The sequence below is a fragment of the Panicum hallii genome, chromosome 3 (assembly GCF_002211085.1).
Source record: "Panicum hallii strain FIL2 chromosome 3, PHallii_v3.1, whole genome shotgun sequence".
Taxonomy (NCBI): domain Eukaryota; kingdom Viridiplantae; phylum Streptophyta; class Magnoliopsida; order Poales; family Poaceae; genus Panicum; species Panicum hallii.
The window spans coordinates 12,715,723-12,741,407 of NC_038044.1; the positions used below are offsets into that span (position 1 = coordinate 12,715,723).

The 25,685-nt window shown below is 55.2% G+C and overlaps 4 protein-coding genes across 4 annotated transcripts; 2 read left to right on the forward strand and 2 right to left on the reverse strand.

The window, feature by feature from the left end:
* Window positions 1–4,143: 4,143 nt before the first annotated feature.
* Window positions 4,144–7,992, reverse strand: LOC112885226. The gene is made up of 4 exons (XM_025950873.1): window positions 7,143–7,992; window positions 6,761–7,020; window positions 6,090–6,197; window positions 4,144–4,258 (listed from the first exon to the last, which is right to left on the reverse strand). The coding sequence occupies exons 1-4, from the start codon at window positions 7,851–7,853 to the stop codon at window positions 4,144–4,146; spliced, it is 1,194 nt and encodes a 397-aa protein (XP_025806658.1). The 5' UTR covers window positions 7,854–7,992.
* Window positions 7,993–11,298: 3,306 nt separating this feature from the next.
* On the reverse strand, window positions 11,299–12,112 carry LOC112888011 (formin-like protein 18). The gene is made up of 2 exons (XM_025954350.1): window positions 11,958–12,112; window positions 11,299–11,856 (listed from the first exon to the last, which is right to left on the reverse strand). Exons 1-2 carry the CDS (start codon window positions 12,052–12,054, stop codon window positions 11,489–11,491), a joined length of 465 nt encoding a protein of 154 aa, XP_025810135.1. The 5' UTR covers window positions 12,055–12,112; the 3' UTR covers window positions 11,299–11,488.
* A 4,683-nt stretch (window positions 12,113–16,795) lies between these two features.
* Window positions 16,796–18,373, forward strand: LOC112885227 (mitogen-activated protein kinase kinase kinase 17-like). The gene is made up of 2 exons (XM_025950875.1): window positions 16,796–18,253; window positions 18,351–18,373. The coding sequence occupies exons 1-2, from the start codon at window positions 16,942–16,944 to the stop codon at window positions 18,371–18,373; spliced, it is 1,335 nt and encodes a 444-aa protein (XP_025806660.1). The 5' UTR covers window positions 16,796–16,941.
* Window positions 18,374–23,007: 4,634 nt separating this feature from the next.
* On the forward strand, window positions 23,008–24,548 carry LOC112886679 (mitogen-activated protein kinase kinase kinase 18-like). The gene has a single exon (XM_025952645.1). The coding sequence runs from the start codon at window positions 23,086–23,088 to the stop codon at window positions 24,514–24,516; it is 1,431 nt and encodes a 476-aa protein (XP_025808430.1). The 5' UTR covers window positions 23,008–23,085; the 3' UTR covers window positions 24,517–24,548.
* Window positions 24,549–25,685: the final 1,137 nt, after the last annotated feature.

The following is a 25,685-nucleotide window of genomic DNA, read 5'->3' on the forward strand; positions in this document are numbered from 1 at the left end:
TGCGGCACGGCCGCGGCGTGTACCGAGCACCGGCAGCCACGGGGTTCGCACGCCACGCAAGCGAGCAGCGTCCCAGCACGGCTGACGGCCGCGCCATCCTGCTGCAGCCTGCAGCCACATGCAACGGGCAGCAGCGTCCGGGCCGGGCCGTCCGCAAGCCCGCCCGCCCCCACACGACTGGCCTGCCGCGGGACGAGAGCACGGGGCCAATCCCCGGCCGCGCGCGTCGCCCGAAGCGCGCACGCCGCATGCGTCCACGGCCAGGGTCCAGCGCGCCGCGCAGCGGCACGGGCGCCTGACGCCACCACGCCGCGTGCCGCCAACGCCCCCACCCCGCAGGCCACGCCACGGGAACCGGCAGGCCTGCGCAAGCGGCGCATGCTGATCACAGCTCCCTCGCCCCGGCGAGTCAGCGCGACCAGAGCGCCGGCCCTCCCGTGCCCGTAGCCGGTGTGCTGGTGAGCATGAGTGAATGCGTGCCGTGCAATGCAACAGAGCTTGCCAGGAGCCTTTTGTTCAAAAAAAAAAGAGCTTGCCCAGGAAAAGACAAGGCACCGATCTTATCATAACCTCGATGGCAAATTTATAATCCCTGTTAATCGGTTAACAAATAGCAATGCTACACGAAAAATATTTACGTGTACATCTCCCGGACCGTACGGCTTCATTCCCTGCTAGGCTGCTAGCAGCTCCAGCGACCATGGCATCCTCGTCCTTCCACCTCCACGGCTCCCCACCTCCTCCCCCCCGCCCAAGCCGGACCGGAGGTCCGGGGGTCTTGCGGCGCTCGGCGACGGGCGGATGCCTTGGATGATCTATCAGGGATCACCGCGGAATCGCAACCTGGAATTTAGGAGAAGACGCACAAAGCGAGATGAGATAGGAAGGGCACCGGTGACTGAAACGAAGATCATTCGTACACTTCGACGACAAACTGACATTGGATCTAGCGTGGCATAGCTACCGATCTAACGCTGGTACCTTTACGATGTAAACAATGCGTTTGCCACAATTCTGAACCGCATTTGGAGTCGTGCAGGAAGCAGATAGAACACAACAGTTCACCATGGACACTGAACACTGTTCGCGCTCAGTTCAGCTGGTGGCGAGCGAGACACCAGCAGCACCACACACTAACGTCAAGCGACATCACAAGGGAAACAGGAACCCATGCTCTTTTCCTGACTGAGAAACGCAAACGAAGCTCGAGGTTTCAAAAGGCAGTCAAACATGGTGAACGGGGCAGGCAGGGGCACTGCAGCAGTGCAGTACCGCTGCACTTTGCCTTTGCTGCGGTATGATTGCGAATATTGATTGCACGGCAAAGGACCAAACCAAACAGGAAGGCCCGCCCATATATAGGACATGCAGATCGTGCACAGGAGAAAAGGAAAAGGCGATTGGTTGCCATCAAGGCCGGAGCCGGCATGGCCCACACGAATCCTGGGCGTCCTGCGTCCACTCATGCACACAATTGAATGGATTTCATGGACACTGTACATCAGGAAGAAATCAAGGCAAGGCACGCGTATGGCGAAACAGCAGAGGGCGGTGCTCTGCTCCTACTCTTGTGTAATGTTCATTCATCTCAGAAGAGAAAAAACTTGGGCAATGTTTGGACAACAGATACTCGGTCCCCGTCACGTTAAAAAGAATCGTATCATTTAAAAATATTAAATAAAATTTGCTTAAAAATTATGGATGCTAATTCGTCTCGTGAATTAGTTCAAAAATTCTACAATTAGTTTTATAATTAGATTTTTTTAATACTTCTAAATGATAAGATTTTTTTTGACGTGGAACCGAAACACCCTCCAACCAAAGAGAAGAAAAGATGCACAAACGGAGGCTATTCTGGCCTGCAAATGCACAACCTCCGGATGATCTTCTAAATCGAGTACAGAGCATGGAGATGAAATTAAGCGGTAAAACTCGCAATCAAAGCTCTTTCAAGCTTCAATCTCTAGCAACCAAAAACACTACTGAACTGAAACAAGAATACTACTGCTAACCAAACAATTTGCACTCGATACTCAACTATTCTCTTCGTTAATAACCACAAAAGCGCTAAACAAATACTGCTCCAATACGGAACCATGAATCACCAAAAGGTTGCTGCCATGAATGCCTTTACAGTCTACATACAGCAAAATCTATCCCCAAAAGTGGAGTTATCGCACAGTATGTATTTTCGGTAACTAATCAAAGGAGGCCAAATGAGCTAATGCATCCCTACACAAAAAGGAGTTGGCTAATTCAATATCAAGCTCTTACTCACTTAGCATTTTTTTTCCTAAACAACAAGGGAGCTGGCTACTCTAGTCGTGCATCTCCTACCTTGGTCGACACAGCGCATGAAAGAAACCTGACTGTTTTTTTTTTCTTTTTGAAAGACGAGAAATCAGACTGTAATCTATTGCAAGCCAGAAGCCACATCATCACAAAAAAGATGCAATGGAGTCTACTACACGCAAGTATGAAACTGCAAACCGTACCGTTGCTCTAAAGAATCTCACAAGCAAACATCTATATCGTTCATTCCTTCCCCCTTCACCCTTTACGCCATGACCAATGAGCGAACTGGAATAGCATAACAGAAGCAGGAGCAACAGGATAGCACTGCAATGTCTGTGGACTGACCTGCTGCTCATCCTGCACTCGCCGAGGCCATGGATGTCCGGGGCCAGCTCGGCGTCCTCGCCTCCAGCGACCGGCCGCGCCATTGCCGTCTCTCCGCGTCGCGGCACTAGCACTGGGCTTGCGAGCGAGGAGAGGCGGAGGAGCAAGCGAACTGGGAGCAGAACCGGCAGAAGGAAAATGCGTGCGCCTTCCGGAGGAGGAAGCAGAGGAAGGAGACGAGCGGGGAGAGACTTTGCGAGAGCGAGGAGGCCGTGTCCTGTCTGTGTGTGCCGTTGTACTAGTACTGGTAGCTTTGTGTGCAAGGAGCCAAAGGAACGGAAGGCAGCAATGGCTGTCAGCTATTATTTCTGCTTTTCCGGACTCCGGCCTGCGCCTGCGCAGTAGTCTCGCCTCGTCGCTGCTAGCCTGCTACCACAGCGCACAGCTAGCAGCTGCAAGCTCTCAGTCTCAGCTCTGGTCTCTCCCTCCTCTGTCTGCAAGTGTTGGAATACGCTGGATTGGATGGACCGGCTGTCAGTCTCATCAACTGACTGCGCTGGGCGGTTAAGCACGCCATCGCGTCACATTACCTAGATGGAATGGAAGAGCCCCGGAGGGACCCAGCCAGTATGTGGACCACCTGCCAGGGATAAGAGGATTTTCGCTGCCCTGAGATCCCTCAGTTCAGGATTGTTTTGCGCTGTTGATTCTGATTGCATTGCTGCTCTCTCTACACTCTACAGTCTACTCTTAAGCATTCCAATTCCATCACTGAAATTTCTCAACCTGCCTCTACATACACCTCGCAACTCGCAAGCATGGGCCACGACCGTTCCTGCCCGTGGGCCCAGCTCGGGTCCACCTGAGGACCACATGTAAGCGAAAGAAGCTCCTCTTTCCGGTTTGCCTGTCTTTGAAGCGAAAGCATGCATGCGCCCGGTGTCTGCCTGACCGTCTGCGCTGCGCTGCGCTGTGATGACCGAGCAGGCAGCGCACAGTCGCAGGCAGAGATGGCTTTGGTTGGGTTCTCTTCTCCGCTTGCCTGTCTGCCCGCCTGGCGCCTGCTGCCGGCAGCCGCTTTAATCGTGTGCGTGTCTCAGGAAACGGGAAAGGGGTCGCGAATCCAGAGAGATAGCCAAAGATTTCTGGCCTGCTGCGCTGCTTTCCTTTGAGTTTCGGCTCGGTCTCTGCAGAGCCAACACCACCAACGGCCCAGCGGGGTTTGAATTGACCGGCGTCTTTGGGCTTGCGCTGCTGCCGCCCTTGGGTGTTGGGTCTCTCGTGCAGGTGAGCACTGGGGACGGGGGGAAACGGGTACGTCTTGGTCGTCTCGGTCTTGAATCTTGACTGTAAACACGAGAATACTGAACAGCTTATCTGTGTTCACATCGAGTTGCAGTACATACATACGAGTAGATGACTCGGTCCGTGTGCAACAGCCTCCTACATACATGCACGGGACGTGATCAGCTCATCTAGGATTACAAGCTTGAGACTCGGCACGGGTGCACCGGTCATGTGGACCTATTCCTGGTCGCCAACATTGATGACCTCCGACGATCTGTGCCTGATGCCAGTCAGACTGATGTAACGGTACTGGTAATCAAGTGGCAGGTCAGCTTCCACGCAGCTGAACGGCCTAAAAACATTGTATTCAGTTCAGACGCACTACGCCAGAAGCCCTAATCTGAGACGCGCCCTAAGCAAAATGCTAGACGCGCAGGGGTCGCGTCCCGCATTACCGCGTCGCAGATAAAAAAGTAATCTGAGACGCGCCTCACGCGCGTCTCAGATTACCAAAATGCAAGACGCGCCTCACTTACGGCTCGTCTCGCCTTGGCTTCACACAGGCTTCCCTGGGAGCCAAATGCAAGACACGCTCTAGGCTAGGCGGGTCTCGCATTAGTCTAAGATGAGAGACGCGCCTCACTTAAGGCGCGTCTCGCCTTGGCTTCACACAGGCTTCCCTGGGAGCCACATGTAAGACGCGCTCTAGGATAGACGGGTCTCGCATTAGTCAAAGATGGGAGACGCGCCTCACTTACGGCGCGTCTCGCCTTGGCTTCACACAGGCACTCCTGGGAGCCAAATGCGAGATGCGCTCTAGGCTAGGCGGGTCTCGCATTAGTCACAGATGGGAGACGCGCCTCACTTACAGCGCGTCTCGCCTTGGCTTCACACAGGCGCCCCTGGGAGCCAAATGCGAGACGCGCTCTAGGCTAGACGGGTCTCGCATTAGTCACGGATGGGAGACGCGCCTCACTTACGGCTCGTCTCGCTTTGGCTTCACACAGGCGGTCCTGGGAGCCTATTGAGAGTCGCGCCCCAAGCGAGGCGTGTCTTGCATTAGTCTACCTCCAACAGGGGTCTTTTCTTTCCCCAGCTGCATCCTGGAACTAGCAAGGATTTGGCAGCTGCAATCAAATACCTGCAAAAGATTTCAATTCACAGAATTCACCGCAATCATCGCACGCATCCATACAATTCACACAGTGCGATACACACAAGGAAAGATGGTATTATATAACACATGTACAATCAATTAGCAACAATGATCGATAAGAACAATAGAGTACATGCAAAGCAAGTCTCTCAATCTAGCTCAATGTCGCGGGCCGTGCTATCGTGGATGGAACTCCCCCTTTGTGTTGACCACCTCCATCATGAGGAATCCCGCTAGCCTCTCTCGGATATCCTTCACGTTACCAAGCGTCGTTTGATTGAAATAATCATCTTCGTCCTTCGAAATATAATTACAAGCAGTTAGAATACAAGATGAAGACAGATTTTTTTTAATTATAACACGTGATAATTCTTACCGTGAAATCCGGTTTCTCTGCAACTAGAAGCATGTTGTGGCAAACATAGAACCCACATGAGTTACCCGAGGGTTGCCGTGTGCACTACATGTCAAAGATAGATAGAAATTAGCATTTTGCGACACTTAGAACCAAGAAAACATCGTAATAGTAAAGTGATTTAGTTATAGTAGTTACCGTCCACGCGGTGTGATGTGTAAACGCAGCTTGACGTTGCTCTTTGTATCCTTCTTTGGCCCTAAGATGCCTGTCAAGAGACCTAAACACAGACATCCGGATGTTATATTACAAATGCTTCTGAAATGGGCAAATGATAAAAAACTAAAGCAAACAACAAACTTACTCGTCAAGGATTGAGATGACTAGAGAATAATCACGTATCTGAGGCGCGCCCGACTCATCTGATGGAATGCTCGAGTCAAGGTAGAAGACTTGCTTGCTCCTGACATTGATGATGAGTGTAACCCAATGGTTGCCTGGGTTGTACGGCACCACAATGTGCTCCTTGTCAGCATGTACTCGCATGCACTTCACCATGTACCTAACCAAGTTGAAATGGAAACAAGCGGTTACATGTGTTAAATGGAAACAAGTGACTACATGTGGCTACAAGTTGAAATGAAAACAAGTTTAATTGTTGCATGTGCGCACCTGACCAAGCTATCTCTATCTGTCAGCATAAATGTCACCGTCATCAGCTGTGGGTCAATGTACCCACACTTCTTTCCGGTTCGACGCCTTGTCTCTTGTTGCATGTGCCTACACGATCCATATGAATTGAAGTAGAAACGACTTAAATTGTTGAACGTATATCAAATGCATTGAAATGGAAACAAGTCTTAATCGACTTACAATGCAAAGCACCGAATGAGAGAAAGATCCAAAGCGTCGAGATTGAAAAGGTCGAACAAATCGCTCCAGGCAACAATAAAGATGTTGCCGTTGCCCTCAAGCTGCAGAAAGTGCCGCTCTTCGAATGACACCATGATTTCCTCGGCTTGATTGACATTTTGCATGTAGTAGTTGTGCAGGTCCATACAATATGGACCTGCTGCCCGAAGCTCAGAGACACTAAGCAAGGCCTTTCCAACCCTGTACTTTGGATTCTCAGAAGTGTAAGCCCTTGTGACCGGTTGTTTTATCTGCTCCACCTTTTTCTTACCCTCTGAGATCTCCCGCTTCGTCACCATCGGCCTACTCTGCTTCTTCCTCACAGGATTAGCCTTGCTTGGCTTCTTGGGAGCGGTAGCTGGCTCTGTCGGAACAGGTGGAGGGGGGTAACCTGAGGCTGAGTAGGGACAGGAGGATGCGGTTCCGATAACGATTCCCGTGTATCTGGCAGCTGTGGGCATGGCTCAGAAAACGTCGGTGGCACTGCAGCACTCTGTGGCTGAGGTTGACTGGTCGGTACTGAATCTGCATCTGCTGGATCAATATGAATACCAGCTCTCCGCCACTGAACCCTTCTCGCAACTGCATCCCGCAAAGTGGTGGTCATGTCATCTGGTGGCACCTCCAGCTTGATATTCTTAGCAAACTCATGCACGTAGTCAATCTTGACCACAGCACAATCAGCCCTGACCTGCAACAACATCAACAACAACAACAAAGCCTTTAAATCTCAAGCAAGTTGTACATACCAAAAGAAAAAAAACAAAAAGAAATAGGAGAAAAGAAAAGAGAGGCAAAGACCAATGCACTGACCTGGACACCTTCAAGCTGGGACATACCGGGATACACAAGCCCGTTCCCGACCTCCATGAAAGATGAATCTCCGACCAGCTGCACGAGAAGACTGCATCGGGTCGGACGAGCCAAGCCATCTATCGTATCCGGCTCCACTGATGTAGGCACAATTGCCCTCTCTGTCCCTCTACTCTGAGAAGCACCCGCTGCAGTACAAGCGAAGCTGTCCCTTCTCTCTTCACTCATCGTACTCCCCAGCAAATCAGGGAATGACAATCCCTGAGACTCGAAGATGGTCTTTAGCTTTCCAAACATCTTCACCGTCACCTGAGACTCGATATCAGTCTTTAGCTCTCCATACATCTCCATCTTCACCTGCTTTTTGATCTCATCTATGTCAACCTTTGATGAGGAGTCTCGAGTCCGCTTCCGGTATCTGCCTTTGTGTTCAGGGAACCCCTCCTTCCAGGTCAACTGACTGGAAACACCACGGACACGACCCCGTTGCTCACGGGTTCCCAAAGCCCTGGTGAGCGCATCAAACTCCCTCACTCCTTCATTTGAACCTTGGCTGCTCTCTATCAAAGCCCTTTGAGCAACTTCCTCAGCGCTCGTGCTGTAGAAATTGATATTGCCATCCTCCGTGAGCTTTGACCTAGCACGCATAAATGGTGCCAGCCGTCCCTCAAACGATTCATAGGGATTCTCAATGCCCCTCTCTGCCAGCATCTCATCCTCCTGCTCCCACTTGCGTTGCTTTCCAGCATATCCCGCTGAGCCAAGGTGGTGGTCAAGCTCGTTCCGCGCTCGGAGACCCCGAAAATACTCACTTGACTGTTGGAACTCGGGAGTATTCCACTTTTCAACAAGCTCGTCCCAGGTTTCTTTGGTCAAGTCTGCATACTTGTCAAAAGGGTTCTCTTTCTTCTTCCAACACTTTAAAAGACTGCACGACAAAACAATAAATCTGCATAAGTGACAGTAGATAATGAAAAAATGTTAGTAAATGACAATAGTAAGTGACAACACTTTACTTGTTCTTGTAGCTCCTCCAGGCTTTAGAGATGATCTTCATAGCATGCTTCGTAGCCTTATCGTGCAACTCTATCGGATATTCAACATAGGGTTGAATATTGTTTTCGAAGATTCTCTTTTTGTCATCCCAAGACAAGTTCAAATATTGTTAGATGGCAAATGACATGATATCATGTGCTAGAAAAAATATTTTAAAATTTTCATCTTTACTTTTCATGCTATATGATTTATCTCGGATTTATTTAGTATTAGATGCTCTTAACGTCTGAAGACAATCATGGAAAAATCTTGGTGTATTTTCGAACATAAGTTATAATGCCCTATTCTAGCCATAAAAGTTTGAACTTAGAACTTAATTATTACATGGTGAACCAAAAGAATCGATATCATATCGGAGTTACCTTGCCACTGCCCCCGCGACACACGACAGCAAGAAGAGGCTCGATCGTGCTCCAGCCGCCCGCCGCGACACGCTCCCCACGAGATCTCCACCGCCCGCCGCGGCAGATCCACCCAGCCGCACATCCGCCAGCACCACTTTCCCCAGATCCACCCAGCCGCACCACCAAAGTATCAGACTGCAAGTTCGGATAGCTTGTTCGGACCTCCAAACCCCCAGGCGGGTCTTGTCTGAGGTGGGAACAAATGCAAGACGCCCATGATCTGAGACGAGCCTTGCAGTCGCGCGTCTCCCATCCTCATGATCTGAGACGTTCCGTCCAAAGGCGCGTCTCCCATCTGATGATCTGAGACGAGCCTTCCAGTGACGCGTCTCCAGACCCCCAGGCGGGTCTTGTCTGAGGTGGGAACAAATGCAAGACGCCCATGATCTGAGACGAGCCTTGCAGTTGCGCGTCTCCCATCCTCATGATATGAGACGATCCGTCCAAAAGCTCGTCTCCCATCTCATGATCTGAGACGAGCCTTCCAGTGACGCGTCTCCTATTTGTCTCAGTAAAGTAAAGCGAGACGCGTCCCGGCTATTTATCAAAAGAAAATTATAGTCACGAGATGTACTGCTAAACGAGATGACCACGGCTGAAATCCCCCTCCCCAGCGTCCCGGAGACCGAGGACCTCGCCACCGCCAAAATCCCCCTCCCCAGCGTGCCGGAGACCGCGGCGCTCGGCATCACCCTCCTCAGCGCATCCTCCGAGACCGCCGCGCTCCCGGAGTGCACCGCTTCGGAGATCACAGCGGTCGCCACCGGCAGATCTGCGGCGCCTCCTCCAACGGGCTTCTGCACCACCAGCCGCAGATCTGCGACACGGGGACCGCAGCTCCCTTCACCACCAACATCCCCGGGCTTCTCCACCACCAGCCGCAGATCTGCGACACCGGGACCACAACGCCCTTCACCACCAACATCCCCCGCACATAAGGATCGGGTACCTCCCATTGTTGAATGTATTTGTTGGAATCGTCGCATTCTGCCTGAATCTGCATCAGCAAACCCACGGAGGAAGCTTCTCTTTGTTTGCTTTAGTGGTAGTACTCTATCGATTTCTATTGTCTCACGAAACCCACGAAACACGAGCTGGCCCAGGATGAAATTTCCGAGCTGGTCGAAGCTGTTTGGCTGCTTCGGCGGCTGCCTCCCCTGCAGCGACTGTTCAGTCACCCTAAACTGCTGTGGCTCGGGGAACAACAACGTTTACAAGGGGGAGGACGGTGATTCAGCTCGCGAAGCTGCTAGCGCTCGTAAGCCAGCGCCATTGCCTGATTTAATATCTATCTAATAATTAATATCGATGTAATAATAATTGCTGGATTTAGCTAGACATTGTAATGCTGGATTTAGCTAGACATTGTAATGTATTGTGAGATTATTTGTATTTCAGATATTGTAATGTATTGCTGGATTTACTAATGTAATGTAATGTAAGCCGGTTCGTTCGGTTTCAAGGGATTGATTCCATGTAATATGTATTGTACGCTACAGACGAGCCACCGCCACCCCCCCCCCCCCGATCAATGCGAGACGAGCCTTACTAAGGCCCGTCTCGCATTACTTGTCAACGATTTTTATAAAGCCACAGAAATTAATGCGCGACGAGCCTTAGTAAGGCGCGTCTCTCATTACTTTCTGTGGCTTTATAAAATGATCGGAGACAAGCCCTCCCACGGCGCGTCTCGCATTGAGGTGGGAACAAATGCGAGACGAGCCACTTTAAGGCGCATCTCAGATCTTAAAATGATCGGAGACGTGCCCTACCACGGCCCGTCTGGCATTTGTCTCTTACCCTCCCCCACCCCACGCAGCGCCGCGCCCGCATTTTTAGCGCGTCTTTCTTTCTGTAATCTGCGACGTGCCCTTAGAGGCTTGTCTCAGATTGCTTGCTCCTATTTGCTGTTTTGGCGTAGTGACGGCACGACGACTTTGCAAGCTATGCCAAAAACCGAAGTGTTGGCAGCAAGCTAGTGTTGACCCTCTGACGGTTTAAGGCCGCCACCGAGATCTAATCCTAGCATGAGGTCCGAGCCTGTCTCATGGGAAGTTTTCTTGTGTCTATCTCTCTATTTGAAATTCTCTGTGTTTCTCTGGTGCATTCAGATACTACATTAGAATTTTTCCATATATAATTCATGTGCAATTGCAAGTTCTACGACATGCATTTTTCCTATTTATACGTTTTGAGAATCATGTGTTCTAGATATCCCTAAGCATGGATAAAAATACGTTTGGTTTTCCTCTCACAACTGCTTCAGCCATCGGATGTGCGGACAGTGGACGGCTCTCCTAAACTACTAGAACTATAGGAGTATGAACCACATCACTATCTTTCTGACGGTGGTGGTTAGATTTTTCGTTGTGGAATTTTATTTTTTTAAAAAAACATGAATTGAGTGGATGTATATTGAGAGGGTGTTTGGATCCAAGTGCTAAAGTTTAACACTAGCTCATCCAAACATGAGTGCGAGCTAAGATTCAAAAACTTCAGCAAGGATATAAGTGTTAATATATGCTAAAGTTTAGTACTCAACTTTAGCACATCCAAATAGGACGTGAGAGCAGAAATTCAACATGCCTCGTATGTTAAAAGCGGCGGCTAATTCGTATGCGGACGCACGAAACACTAACGAGTGATGAGGCGGCTGCCGTGCAAATGCAAATTAGGAGTATATATATACACTGTCACAAAAACTTAGGGGGTTCTCTATAGTCTTATTACAAAGTCAAGGATACCACTTGCAAACACCACTACCGTACTGGCACGTTACAAACTTGTTGGAACCTATGCGATCCACAAGAAGCTCCTGACTCCTGAGTCCTGCCACGCACACACGTGCCTCGCTCGCTCCGGCACACCGCCCGCGTGCAGACAAGATCACCGGACGAGGGCACCGACCACGTACCGGACGAGGGCGTCCCGGAACACGCGGAGCGCGTCGAGCACGTCCGCGGCGGCCGGCCCCGAGCGGCGGTAGTGGGGCGGCGCCTTTCCCTCGGGCGACGGCGGCGCGAGCCCCTGCCTCCCGGACACGCCACGGGGCGAGCCCAGGCCGTGCGGTGACGATGGCTCGCGCAGCGGCTGCGGCCCGTAACTAGGCTTGGGCGCCGGCGGCGCGCGTCCTCCCGGCCTGCTCACGCCGGGCAGCAGCGCGCCGAGCTCCGGAGGGACCACCGCGCCATCGCCGTCGCTTGCTGTTGCTGGTAACGTCAACGGCGAGCGGACGTGCTGCTCGTACGAGCCACCTGACGATCAAGAGAAGAAGAAAATAACTCGGTTGGTCAGTAATCGAACGGAAAGGCATCAAGGTTAGCATGTAAACTGGATGATTTCAGTATGCATGTACACGCATCGGCACCGAGCTCTCGTGCTAGGAGTAGCGGGGCGAGCAGGAGAAGCACGACGGCTAGAAGAGGCGTTGACGGGGATGGTCGTCTCTCCATGGCGGGCGGGAGGTCGAGACGGCGAGCACGGGTGGTCTCTCTCCTGCGGACTTGTTGGTTGTGGCCTGAGAGGATTACCTGCAGACCGCACAGCAGCGAGCTTATATATATATACAACGGACAGGCCAGCCAGTCGGCCAGTAGTAGGCAAGTCAACTCGTCATTCCCGACCGGCTCGGTTCGGTAGTCTGACAAACAGAGACTGCCTGCAAGAACCATTCTGTTAACTAGTACAGTTGCTATCACACACACATCCTTGTTTTCTACGCGCCAAGTTGCTGGAACCAAGTAGTGCTATTTGTCAAGAATTGAGAATTCCCTGAGGTCTCTGCGAGGCTGCAACTATTCGGCAGGCGAAGCAACAAAAATGCATCGGTTATCGGGGCTTCGTGTTATTGGGTTACAAAGTCAACTGCTGAGTTGAGATCAACTGCTACTACTAGCATCATTCTGGATTTCTGGACACCAGTTGGTATTATAGAAGGACCGGTTGTACTGACCACCATCAGTCAATCAGGCAATACCAAAAGATGGTCATCGTCCAAGTAGAGAACTGCGCACGAAGCAAAGGAACAGTGTACCTTTGTAAACTAACTCATCGTTAGCAGGTCACTCTGCGCTTGCAGTTACCTTGGATTGAAGTTCAGCTAAAATCTCTAACCATTCACTTTGTGCTTGCCGTTCTCGCTGCAAGCAAGGGCTCTCGACACATGTTGCATCACTTCTGCAACCGCAAAACGCACGAATAAAGCAGCAGGACGGGCTGCATCCCGCATCACCTGAATCTCCTTGCAGATTGCAACGGTGGAGAATGAAATGGGCGACCTCCAACGCCACAGGTAAGGCCCATTGTGGCCGAATTGCGGTCCAGTAATCAGGTGAGCCAGGTCTGGCTGGCCCATCCAGTGCTGGGCTTGCATAGGACCGAACGAACTCTCCAGTCTGTTTGGTTGGACTGAAACGACTGCTAGACATCTCAAGAAAAGGTTTGAAACTGTCAGCTCGGTATATTGCGATTATGGAGCGCTAGCTGCAAAGATGGAGTTTTCCAAAAACAGAAAAAGAAATAAAACATGCTGTTTTCTTTCAAAAGAAAGAAGATTCCGTCCGTAGAGACTCGATGGAGGAATGGACGCAGCGCCCCTTTTGTCGATTTGTCAGGTGAGTTCCCAACTGTAGTCTATAGAGTACAGACCAGGACTGTGCCGTGCATACAACAACTGCCCCCACCAACGATGCTCCAGTGCTCAGTCCTCATCTCACCGGCCCATTTGATCACTCGAGGCTGGGGAGATGCCGAGTGGTTAGCCAACTGCCTGCCTTGATCCTTATCCAGCACACCAGTTCGCGGACGCCAAAGGCCAGTGGCAAGCTGCCAATTCCAGGGAATCAAACTCAGGGTTCAGACGGGGGATGATGGTGTGCTCTGGTGGAGTTGGCCGAAAAGTCTGTACTTCTCCTCGTCTCTCATTTCCATCCATATATTTCACTCAGAAGATATCCTCCATCTTACGGGTAGATGACGACACAGTGCTCGTCCCAAAAAGGAGACGACTGAACAAAAATAAAAAAAAGGGCATCCTTTTCAGTTGGTCAACTTCTTCATCGAATAAACTAGTAGTGTTCGTCAAGCCTTCGCAAGTCAACATCCCTAAGTCCAGTCTCCTTTTTCTGCACATCTGCTTTTGTGAGGACGTTGACCCCCTTTCTCTTAGAAGAATAATTCCGCCGCTGACCCTGCTGTATACCTGAAACACAAAGCAAAGCGCGCAGACATTTTTCGTCGACTGCGCCGGCGCCATTCACAAGCGACGGCGTTGACATTCCTCAGGCTCTGAAAAAGCGTCGCCGATCAGATCCACCTCACCTTTGGCGAATGCTGGAGTGCAGCACAATCTTCATACTTCCTGCTGTTGAAAGGCACACCAAAGAAGAAGAAGAAGAAGAAGAAAAATCACAGCTGAGCTCAAAATGATGCTTGAATTATTGCAAGCAACTACAGGTGCAGAGAACAGTAGAGTTACGCGCTCAATACTTGGATGCAGCGTCGAACGTCATGGATGGATGGATCCACTGAACTTGTGCTCTGCCTCTGCAAGCAACTACGAGACAAATCAGCCGTGCACACCATGCAGAGGACGGTCGCTTCAAGATTGGGTGCTGGACTGCAGGGTGCAACGCGAGGTCAAACGACATGGATAGATGCATCCATCGACTGAAAGGCCACTCTGCGAGCACTACGCTCCAGGGTAGGCTTCATGCAACTCTATCACCTCTCGTCCGTACGCGCGCATTTTCAGAGTTCGTGCCCGTCACTTTCTTATCCGCTCGCCGGATCGAGGATCCTCTCGGTCCGGCGAGATCAGACCGGACGCACGACCTCGGATCCCGTATCGCCCGTCAGCCGGCATCGCCATCATGCTCGCACGTCAGCAGCGATTCCGGTCAACCAGTAGATTAAGCTTTACAAGTACATGGCCACTCTACAGCAGCTAGCCTTCACAACTGGAGCCGGTCCAACCAAAAGTCGCCGTTTAATTCACCTTGTGGCCTGAATCCTGATTCCGATTGGCGCCATGGGATTTAAAAATGGAACAGCGGTGTGGAGCTCAATCATGGAAGATTCTTATTTTCTTTTGGTCCAATCATTAGGTGAGGTGGAGCGTCTTATGAACCCTTGGGAGCCTTATGTTTTTTTTTGTGTGGAAAGGAATAGAGAACCAGTAGTTGACATTGTACATACGTCCCGGCTGTCTGGCTTGGGCGAGTGGACCTTCGAACTCAAGAGTTCGGCGTTGCAAAGTATGTTTCCGGATCTCCAAAAATGCCGAGGCTCATGTGGGCAAGCCGTCGCTCCGATCCATTTCACATCGCCAGATCTGACAGACGCGTTTACGGTCGTCCAGGGGCTGGCACCGTCACGGGCAGGGGTAGCGCCAGCCCGTGGTGCCATCGAGTTCAAGCGAAGCACAAACCAGTGTGCTGCCATAAATCCGTGTGCCGTGACGTTCATGTTTTCCATTGGATTCCATCACTCGCCGTGCACGTATGATTTGTATGATCCCAACTCCGAGGCACTGCCGTCCACTTTTAGAATGGCCGTTCGATTTTCTGATCTGACGGAAGAGACGCCAGGAACGGCGCAGCCGTACCGTCTTCTGAAAACTGAAACTGGAGTAAAGCTCGGATTCTTACTTGGATTAGCGGTGAAACGGGGAGTGAAGTGGCGTAGAATCAACCCACCCGGCGGAACCGATCAACCGATGGGGGGCCGGGCGGGCCGACGGCGCACTGGCGGTAGCAGGAGGACGGACGGGCGGGCGGGCGAGCGGAGCTGCGCTCACGCTGGCCCAGGAAGCAACGCATCCGACGCGACCGCATCGCACGCGACGAGCGCCGGCCATCCAATCCATCCACCGTTCGGCCGCCCGCGCCGCAAAGCGCACGCATCCGCCTCGCCGCTTTCGGTCGGCGCAGGGCATGGACCACCGCGGGGCCGGGGGGGGCACCTGGCCGCGCCCTCACGCGACGCCACTTGTCGCGCCCGGCTCCGCCTGCGCCGGCCGCACGTCGCTCACGTCGCGTGCCGCGCTCACTGGCTTCGCGGCGGCGCCGAGACGCGGCCCGCCGGTGCGCAGCAGCAGCATATGCAGGGGCAGGCATGCAGCCGCGGTGAACATGCCGGCGCGGCGCGCTGCATTTGCACGGGAATATTCCGCCGCGGGACGGAAACGGAATCCGATCGGAACGGATTCCATTTCTCTTTTTTTTTTTATCAGAGGAGGCGTCGACGGCCGCCCGCGCCGCGCTGTCCCGGTGGAAGGGTCCGGCGGCGAGTTTCAGGCGGCCCGACGACGGTGGCATGATTCACGACCACATGCACGGGACGTACTCGCGGAAAAGTTCGTGAACGACGCCGTACAGTCGGCCCTGCTGCTGACGCTGCCGCTGCGTCTAAGCTTGCGTTACACGACCGCGAGCAAGGCCGAGACTCAAGTGCCATTTTTCCTCATTTTCCTTTCGAAATTGATTCTCTGTCTCTAGACGATTAACGTAGGATTTGGTGGCTGCACACCACAATGTTCCTGCGGGCTTCCACGACGCTACAGGCAGGCAGGCAGCAGAGTGTGGAGCGACCAACCGTGGCCCCCTTTCAGGTGCGCACGCGCTGACTCGGACCTGCACGAGGACGTTGTTCATCTCTCGCCCGTCCAAACTCCAAAGTACACCGCACCAAACCTTCCACTGCGCCGTGAGTCTAATACTCTGCTTCGTCGAACTGTCTCTCCTGCTACCAGCACTAGCAGAGCAGACTGGAGCGTCCTCGAACTTGACCTGAACTTGTCCGAGGGCGCGGGGGGATGTCATCCGCCCCGGCCGGGCGTTGACGACTTGACGGGCAGGGGTGAAACGAGGACAAGGTGCGGGTGCGGACTGCGAAGGTTCATCCGCAGCGCAGACCCACGCGCGAGAGGAGAGAAGTCTACGCCCATCCGCCCAGGCGTCCACACCACACAGGCACAGGCCCCGCCGCATTACCCACGCGTGCCCGCCCGCGGGAAGAGACTTGCTTCCCACGCCTTTTTTTTTTGTGCCCATTTCCTAATTCAATCCACCCCGCGCGCCGCGCTTTTGCCGCACGCCAAACACCTTCCCCCATGTTCTAAACTTGCAATCCTCCCTAATCCCGGGCCCCCGAGCGCACAAGCCCCTCCTAGTCCTCCCTCCTCCTCCTATATATATAAACGCACCTGCCACCCGCCACGAAAAGACTCAGCACGAGAGCCAGCTCGAGACAAGTCAAGAGCCATCGGGCCAACAGAAAACACCGCCACTAACAGCGAGACGCAACAAGGAAGAAGAAGCTAGCGGAGGAGGAAAGAAGGCATGGCGGCGATGGCCATGAGCAGCGGGAGGTGGACGCGGGTGCGGACGCTGGGCCGCGGCGCGTCGGGTGCCGAGGTCTTCCTGGCCGCCGACGAGGCGTCCGGGGAGCTCTTCGCGGTGAAGGCCGCGCCGGCGTCGGCGGGCGCGGCCGCGGAGGCGCTGCGGCGGGAGCGCGGGGTCATGGCCGGTCTCCGCTCGCCGCACGTCGTCCCCTGCATCGGCGGCCGCGGCGGGCGGGACGGGTCCTACGAGCTCTTCCTCGAGTTCGCGCCCGGCGGCACGCTCGCCGACGCGGCGGCGAGGGGCGGCGGGCGGCTCGCGGAGTGCGACGCCGCCGCGTACGCGGCCGACGTGGCCCGGGGCCTGGCCTACGTCCACGCCGCCGGCCTCGTGCACGGGGACGTCAAGCCGCGGAACGTCGTGATCGGCGGCGAAGGCCGCGCCAAGCTCGCGGACTTCGGGTGCGCGCGGAGGGCCGGCGCGGCGGCGGGGCCGTTCGGCGGCACGCCGGCGTTCATGGCGCCGGAGGTGGCGCGCGGGGAGGAGCAGGGGCCCGCCGCCGACGTCTGGGCGCTGGGGTGCACCGTCCTCGAGATGGCCACGGGCCGCGCGCCCTGGAGCGGCGTCGTCGGCGACGTGCTCGCCGCGGTGCGCCTGATCGGGTACACGGAAGCCGCGCCCGAGGTGCCCCGGTGGCTCTCCGCGGAGGCCAGGGACTTCGTGGCCAGGTGCCTGGCGCGGCGCCCGGGCGACCGGCCCACGGCGGCGGAGCTGCTCGAGCACTCGTTCCTCGCCTCCGCCGGCGGCCGCGAGGCCGCCAAGGGCAAGTGGGTGTCGCCCAAGAGCACGCTGGACGCCGCATTCTGGGAATCCGACAGCGACGACGAGGACCACGACGCGCCGTCGTCGCAGAGCACCTCGGAGAGGATCGGGGCGCTCGCCTGCCCTGCTTCCGCACTGCCGGACTGGGATGCCGACGAGGGCTGGATCGATGTGCTCTCCACATCCGACGAGGCCCCTTGCGTCGCCGGCGGTGCCGGAAGCGAAGAAGAAGCGAGCGCGGAGGCCGAGCCCCGCGACATTGATGCGGACAGCGGCGCCGGCGCCCACAATGTAGGAGAAAGTGACGCTCCAGCTGAGCACGAGAGGCATCACCTGTGTGCGAATTCAGGCTGTCATGACCCAATCCCATGTAAATCACTTTGCGACGCAGACAACGCAATGGATTTTGATTTCGCCCAAACCTTGCTCTGTCCATCCCCATTCCTAAATTCAGAAATTCCTGTTCTTCCGAAGGCGCTCCGTTCCTCGAGTAGGACTAGGAGGCGCTCGCATGGACGGCGTCGTAGCGTGTTCACACGTAAATTCCACGGGCGCTGTAAAATTCGCTGTTGCTTTGCTTGGGGCAGAGGACGTTGCGCCGCCCGCGTAGCCGTGCCTGTGACTCTGACGAGGAAAAGGCGCGCAAGAACGCAGCGGCCAATCCCCGGCCCAGCTTTGAGCTTCCCCGCCACGGCACGCGCCGAAGGTTCCAACGCGGCCGAGTCGCTCGCGTCGACACGGAAAAGCGCAGCGTCAGCGCGGACGCAGAAAGGGTTTCTGCCACTCCGGAGTAACTTCGCCCACCCCGCGGTCAAAAACCTCCGGACTCCGTAACCGTAACCCGGGGGGCCAGGAAAGGCCACGTGCGAGCCGCCCGCCGGCGATAAGAAAAGAAGAAGCCAGCAGAGAGGTGTGCCCCCTTTACAAGTATGCGTCGCGTCCTCCGGTTGCTTGCTCCGGTGGGTGATCCGCCAGGGGATGGGAGGAGGAGCCGAGGGATATCCAATATCCTGCCGTGGGCGCCGGGCTCTCCCATTCCATTCCGCCCGGCCGCGGTCACCGCTTCCCCTGCTCGCCACTGCGCCGCGGACTCGTCGCGCCCTTCTGGAACGGTAGCGTGCCGTGTCGGTGCGGGATAAGGGAGCTGGCTGCTGGCTGCGCTGTAGGATCACCGCCGCCGCCCGTGCTTTCCAACGTTTCCAGACTGTGAAAGAGGTTATCCGCTGCCCGGCAGCTGGTCCACACGGCACGCGTCCGATCACCGCGAGCGGACGGTGCGCTGTGCCTCCTCGACACCTCACTCGCTCTGGCGCGCGAGATCCTCCGGCTCGCATCTCTCGTCACCAAAACACAAATGCGCGACGCAATCGCGGTGTACAGTCTACAGTGTGTGTAGTCACGCTGAGCCGTACCCCAACAGTTAGGCAGATGCGTGCGAAAAAGCTGGGGTTCTGATAGCTGGATATGGTCGCCATGCCACGGCGGCGCGCGGCGGCAAGCGCGTCGGACCCGGCATGGGCGCACCGGGCGAGTACAAGTGGACGGCGCCGCGCCGAGCTGGGCCGCGCCAGACGAGCACGCTCACCGCACACGCCTGCGGTGCGCAGAGAGCACGGAGCGAGTCCCGGAGTCCACGGTCCACCACCGTCCACGGGTGACCGGGGCCATGCGGCCGATGCGCATCTGCCGCCTCTGGCCGCCGCCTCGTCATCCGATTGCCAGCCATATCCGCCCGAGGAGCAGTACAGCCCGGCGCTTTCGGCTTCCTTCGAGCGCTCCCGCTCCTCAGCCTGATGACTCGCCGCCCCGCTATGCCTTTCCCCCGGGCGCCTTTCTGTTGCTTTCGCCGCCTTTCCCCTCCCTTCCAAGCAACGTACGGGCGCGCGGGGTGAAGGAATCTCAGGGGCCGGAGAGAGATCCGGACGGTTAAACCCGATCGCTGTCACGCGTCGCCGCCCCCCGCCGGCATCACTCATGAGGAGTGCGTGCTGGATTACGCGGCGGAGCAGTCCCGGATCGGTCGATCCCGTGACGTGACATGATGATTAGTACCGGTACCTGGAGATCTCCAGATATTTTTTTTTTGTTCTAGAGCGCGGCTAGCTAAGCTGAACGCTTCTTGCGAGCCAAGCAAGGCCAGGTACACCTGGTGGTACCTGATAGGCGAGCTAACCTTCCTGCTAGTGTCAACTTGCAATCAATAGCCAGTCAAGCAAGCACCTGCTGTACCAGAAATAGGGGCTTTGTGCAAGGGTCGCAGAAACTTCCATCACACTGGTACCATACATCCGCGATGAATATTGGCAGCCGGTTAAGTAAAGCTTACTGTCTGTACTTTTGCAAAAATCAAGCTACAGTAGCTGTTTATGTGTTGTTGAAGAAGAACAGGGCACCGCTCTGAACTCGCGAACGCTTCCCCTTGCAACAACAGTTGACCCTGACAAAAGTATCCGGAGTCTCCATACCAAATGAAATGAACGTCCCATCCCATGCAGGGCAATCATTAGGACCCATGATCCCGTACCGATCGCTAATGATGGGCGATAATAAACAAAGCCGGTAACCGATCGCGTACTCCTACTTACCGACGGGGGCTTTGGATCCCGCGAGAGATTGACCAGCTCAGCTCGATCGGTTCATCGGTTGGCGTCAAGCAAGGGCTGCGCGGCCGCCGCAACGACCGCGCCCTCCCCCGGCGGCGAGCGGGAGCCGGCCAATCATGAGGCGGCGAGTCGGGCGGCAGCAGCCAGCATGTGTGTTGTGGTGGCGTGCGGCCCACCGAGACCGAACCGCGCATTTGTTTTTGTTTTTGCTTTTGTTTTGGCGTGTGCCGTATCTCCTGGATCGCCCGGCATCGATCGGTAGGCCACCGGCGCCGTGCCAACTGGATCGGCGGGCGCTGCGTGAGCTAGCGTCGCCTAGCTCCTCGGTTCTTTACTTACGTGTTCCGCGCCACGTCTTCCCGCTTCGGCTCGGCTCGTGAGCCCACATGGCTGCCCGTCGCGCTGCCCACATGTCGTGTCGTTTTTGTTTACTAGTTTTGGCTGCTGCTGGGGCTGGAGGACCGGCACGGGGATAAACAACGACCGACACAGGCTGACCTCACCGGTGGTGGTGCCGTGGTAGGGCCTTGCCGAGGCACGCACCATCATTTGGCACGCAAAACTCGAGGCTCAGACTCACCTGGCCAAAAAGAGATCAAGTGGCCACCGGACGTCGTCAGGGAAGAAGATCCCACACCGACGAACCATTGTTTAATACAGCCGTAATATGCTCATTCGAGCTGGATCAGTGATCAGTCAATGCTATCCATGCTTTTTTTTTCCCCATCTTCTCATCTTCCTCTAAGGCCTGCAGTTACGCGCTTCCAAGTACCTGTCGGTCCTGAACTCGCTTCGTCCATAAACAACTCAAATTAAACACTCGTGTAACTTTTCTGAACTAAGCTGATGACAACGTATACGGGTGCGGAGTAGGGCGTCCCGATCCCATTTGCAATACCGCTGTTCCCACACGTTCACCAGCTCACCAGCTCCGCCCGCGAGGGGACAAGTGTGCTTTCCACAACGAGAAAGGAGGAGCGCGAGCGGCAACAAACACTGACTCCGCCTCCGCTTCACACCTGTCAAAACAGCCAGGCAGTCCACCCTCCAGCCGAACCTACCCGTTACCTGTACTTCGCCAACTCTCGGGCACCAGGTGCGCCACCAGATGGCAGCACCAGCACGCCCGGCCGCAGCTGGGAGATAGAGCGAGGCCGCAGCCTGCACAGCGGTAGCGAGGTTGGATCAACCACGGCTGCTGCTGCTGCATCTGCATGGCTTGCATCACCTCGTCGACGTGGCGAGATTCGAGTTCCGATGAGCCTGCAGTCCGACGAGAGCGGATCATTATACGTGGCTGCCTAACACGGCGCGCGTCCAGCTTTAGCTTCTTCGTCTTCAGAAGTCTCGATATGTCACCATTACTGCCATGGCTTGCTTCCCCTTTCGATGCACGATTGGGATGGAGGTGGGACTTCACCAGATCATATCCGTGGACATGTTTCGGCGTGACTCCAGTTCCCTGTACCTGCATGTTTGACCAGCCACGCCCCAAGAACAAGTTTTATACTTCCACATACTTCTGCATGAATGCCACCTCTTCGTTCCCTACTAATTGTGGGTGGTTGGGTTTTTTATTCACCTAACAACAACATAAGGAATACGGCGATGAAATGGTTGGATTCGTTGGTTTTATGTTAGAAAACCATGTAACTTCAGTATCTTACATTGGGATCCGTCTTTTATATAATAATGGGATGGCTTTAGGATTTTTTGAATATACTTTGAACAGCATGTAAAGTATATATTCTGATGTTGATCCTGTCTATCCAAATATATCCTTAGCGTGAACCGTTACAAGACAAATGATATCAAAGTAATATCAAGTAAGAGATGTGAAATTGGATGCGGTCCGTTTTTTCGTCTCATGCTCCATACAAGTAACATACAACCAAGATATTATTTTTCTTAATTTACACGTCAAAATGGTGTCCTTAGAAAAAGAAACAGATGATCCGGATACTATTCATTGGAGTGCACGACATCTTCTCTCTCGTCACCACAAAGCTTATTGCTATCAACTTATCTCTACAACCAGCACTTTCTACGCGTTTTTCGTGGTGCCTTACTAATCTTTCTTAACTACCAACACAATCTTGTAGCTATTCTTCCTCGCCTCATCTTAGTTACCAACGAAAACCTTACAGCTACTGAACTAAAAAGAATGTTGTTGCATCTTCCTGCGGTTCGATTTTTTTCTTTCTTGTAACTTTTTTTTCATTCTCGGCTGACGCCACGTGGCCACCCGGAAATAGATACAGAACCCGTGAAGCTTCCTTGCAAAACCGACACGAGTAGTCACCGCATCCAGTCCGAAATAGCCACTCCGCCCTCGTTTTCCACTTGCCCGCCCCGCAAAACCCACGTTCCGTGCGTCCCACGCGGCCAAATATCTGGACCGGCCGGGACCCGCCCTTGCGCGGCCCACAGGTCAGCCACCCCACGTGGATAGCGGAGCCCGGAGAGCCCGAGCCCCCGACGCCTCCCGCGTCGCCGCATTCCTCACGTGCTCGGGCGAGCGCGCCACCGAACAGGAGCCCGCCACCGAGTCGGGCACGCCACCGAACTCGCCCGGCCTCCTCCCACCCACGCTTATAAATACGCGGCCCGCAGCCGGGTCGCCGGCATCGCGCCACGCAGACGCGAAAGCCCCGAGACCTAAGCACTAGCCCCCAACGAAACCGAAAGGAAATCCAGTGGGATCACGAGTTCTACCGAGATGGCGATGGACGCGGGCATCGGCGGCCGCCGCCTGACGCGGCTCCGCACGCTCGGCCGCGGCGCGTCGGGCGCCGTCGTGTCGCTCTTCGCGGCGGGCGACGAGGGCGAGCTCCTGGCCGTCAAGTCCGCGGCCGGCGCCGCGGGGGCGGCGCAGCTGCGGCGCGAGGGCGGGATCATGGCTGCCCTCCGCTCGCCGCACGTGCTCCCCTGCCTGGGCTTCCGCGCCGCCGCGGGCGGGGAGTTCCAGCTGCTCCTCGAGTTCGCGCCCGGCGGCTCTCTGGCCGACGAGGTGGAGAGGAATGGGGGCCGCCTCGCGGAGGCCGCCGTGCGGGCGTACGCGGCGGACGTCGCCCGGGGCATCGCGTACCTCCACGGGGAGGAGTCCGTGGTGCACGGGGACGTCAAGGCGAGGAACGTGGTGATCGGTGCCGACGGGCGCGCCAAGCTCGCGGACTTCGGGTGCGCCAGGCGCGTGGGCTCCAAGGGCCCGCTCGGCGGCACGCCGGCGTTCATGGCGCCCGAGGTGGCGCGCGGGGAGGAGCAGGGGCCCGCGGCCGACGTCTGGGCGCTGGGATGCACCGTCATCGAGATGGCCACCGGCCGCGCCCCGTGGACCGATCTGGACATGGACGACGTGGTCGCGGTGGTGCACCTGATCGGGTACACGGACGCCGTGCCGGAGGCGCCGGAGTGGCTGTCGGCGGAGGCGAAGGATTTCCTGGGCAAGTGCCTGAGGCGTGACGCCGGCGAGCGGTGGACGGCGCCGCAGCTTCTGGAGCACCCGTTCCTGGCATCCGCGGGCTGCGGCGTCAAAGCAGAGGACGCAAAGCCCAAGTGGGTGTCTCCCAAGAGCACGCTGGATGCCGCATTTTGGGAGTCAGACGCCGACGACGAGGACGACGAGATGCCAGAGAGCGCAGCCGACAGGATCAGGGCATTGGCAGGTCCGCGCTCGGCGTTGCCGGACTGGGAATCCGACGATGGTTGGATCGAAGTGTGCGGCGGCTGCTCTGAACTTTCTGACGCCACGACCGCTGGCCAAGAAGCGAAATTTCCAGCCGCGCAATGTGAATTTCCCAGCACGCCGGTGGCCGCATCACCGGAGCAGGTGCACAGTGAAGTTCCTGATGTTCTACCCGTGGCTGCGCCGGCAGCGGAGACGACGAGCTACGAAAACTTCTGGTGGGGAGAGTCAGAAGCAGAGCTGGAGACTGAATCTTTTGGCGCTAACTTGGATGCTGACGATGATCCTGTGCACAATGTAGGAGCTGCCGGTGCCTATGTGCATCAGCAACAGCAAGATTTTTATGAGAATTTCACCAGTAATCCAATTGTACTCCATCTTTGTATTTCTGAAGAAATAGCAAAAAATTCCTTTCATTGTCAAATTGCCCCCTTTCATCTTCCTCCTACTCTGTTCGTCTTCTAATTTGCCCCTTTACTAACACCAAACTGACAGAATTAGGAACCATCGAATACAGGAACTTTTTCTCGAATCCTGCGAGGGTCTAAAAATTTTCTTGTGACGTATCCTCACTCAAAACCGTAGCCATAGATGAACTTGAACTGAGATTAGTAGCCTGAACTCGATGCGGCGTCACTGTCCAGTAGAAGAACGATGACCTCCAACAGTCACCCGTCTATCCATTCCATGCAGTAACCGTTTGAGTGAAAACCATGGAACGTTCATCCTCGGAAGGAAGGCATGAAGTGACCCGAATTAACGCCTTCTCGACAACTCACAAATCCAACCCAACCACATCTAATCCACACCCCCCTATCCCAAACCCAAAGCAACACCCAACCCAAAGAGCTCGGACAACCTCACGGCAACTTTGGGGAGCGTTGCCGACAAATGTGGCAAGCAGCAACACGCCCGCGGCCCTCATCATCTCATCACAGGTGTACGCCGCAACCGCAGCCCCCTCTCCATCAGCTCCAGAAACGCGCTCGAGCCCCTCCCTGGCCTCGCTCCCGCGATCGTGTCATGTGGCGGCATGGCGTCGCCGCCCGGTGCTCCGGCTTCTAGAGTTTTTATTTTCTTTTCCCCGGCAAGAAAACGCCGGCGCTGTGGACGCGGGGCGTGTCCGCGCGCGACGCCGTCCAAGTGGCGCGCGCACTGCCCCCTTCCCTAGCCCGCAGCGAGACCGCGAGAGGAGGGGTTGAGCCCAGGAGCACGGCAGCAGGCGTACACGTTTGCTAGGTTGTTGGAACGGAAGGAAAGCGATCCACCAGGACACTTGTCCAGGTGCTCTGGATGAGCTCGCCCATGACCACGTGTGGCACAAAAGGTCTCCTTTTGGAGCTTCTGCAAGTGCTCGTTTCTAGACCGATTTTTTTGGTCGACCCAGTGATCTCTTTTTTGTTGGCACCGTTTAACTTTCTCCCGTTCTAGACTAACCGTTTACTGCTGACAAAATGTGTTGTACAGGAGGAGTATACCGTATCTAGATGCCATACTATTGCCATTTACTAGTAAACCCAACGTTTTCTGGCGACCAGTTGACCAGCAGGTAAATGCTAGAAAACGCATCGGCTAGGATGGAGCAGTTCAAGTCTTGCGTTCACATCGCACACGCCCCAATTGTCACTGCTCAT

Coding starts and splice junctions, on each gene's coding strand:
- LOC112885226 (XM_025950873.1), bottom strand. CDS start 7,853: ATGCTGGCAGAGAGGGGCATTGAGAATCCCTATGAATCGTTTGAGGGA. Junction 7,021..7,142: donor CCCAGCTTGAAGGTGTCCAG/GTCAGTGCATTG, acceptor ATGTTGTTGCAG/GTCAGGGCTGATTGTGCTGT. Junction 4,259..6,089: donor GATAGAGATAGCTTGGTCAG/GTGCGCACATGC, acceptor CAATGTTTTTAG/GCCGTTCAGCTGCGTGGAAG.
- LOC112888011 (XM_025954350.1), bottom strand. CDS start 12,054: ATGGAGAGACGACCATCCCCGTCAACGCCTCTTCTAGCCGTCGTGCTT. Junction 11,857..11,957: donor AGAGCTCGGTGCCGATGCGT/GTACATGCATAC, acceptor CTTGATCGTCAG/GTGGCTCGTACGAGCAGCAC.
- LOC112885227 (XM_025950875.1), top strand. CDS start 16,942: ATGGCGGCGATGGCCATGAGCAGCGGGAGGTGGACGCGGGTGCGGACG. Junction 18,254..18,350: donor GAAGGCGCTCCGTTCCTCGA/GTAGGACTAGGA, acceptor TGCTTGGGGCAG/AGGACGTTGCGCCGCCCGCG.
- LOC112886679 (XM_025952645.1), top strand. CDS start 23,086: ATGGCGATGGACGCGGGCATCGGCGGCCGCCGCCTGACGCGGCTCCGC.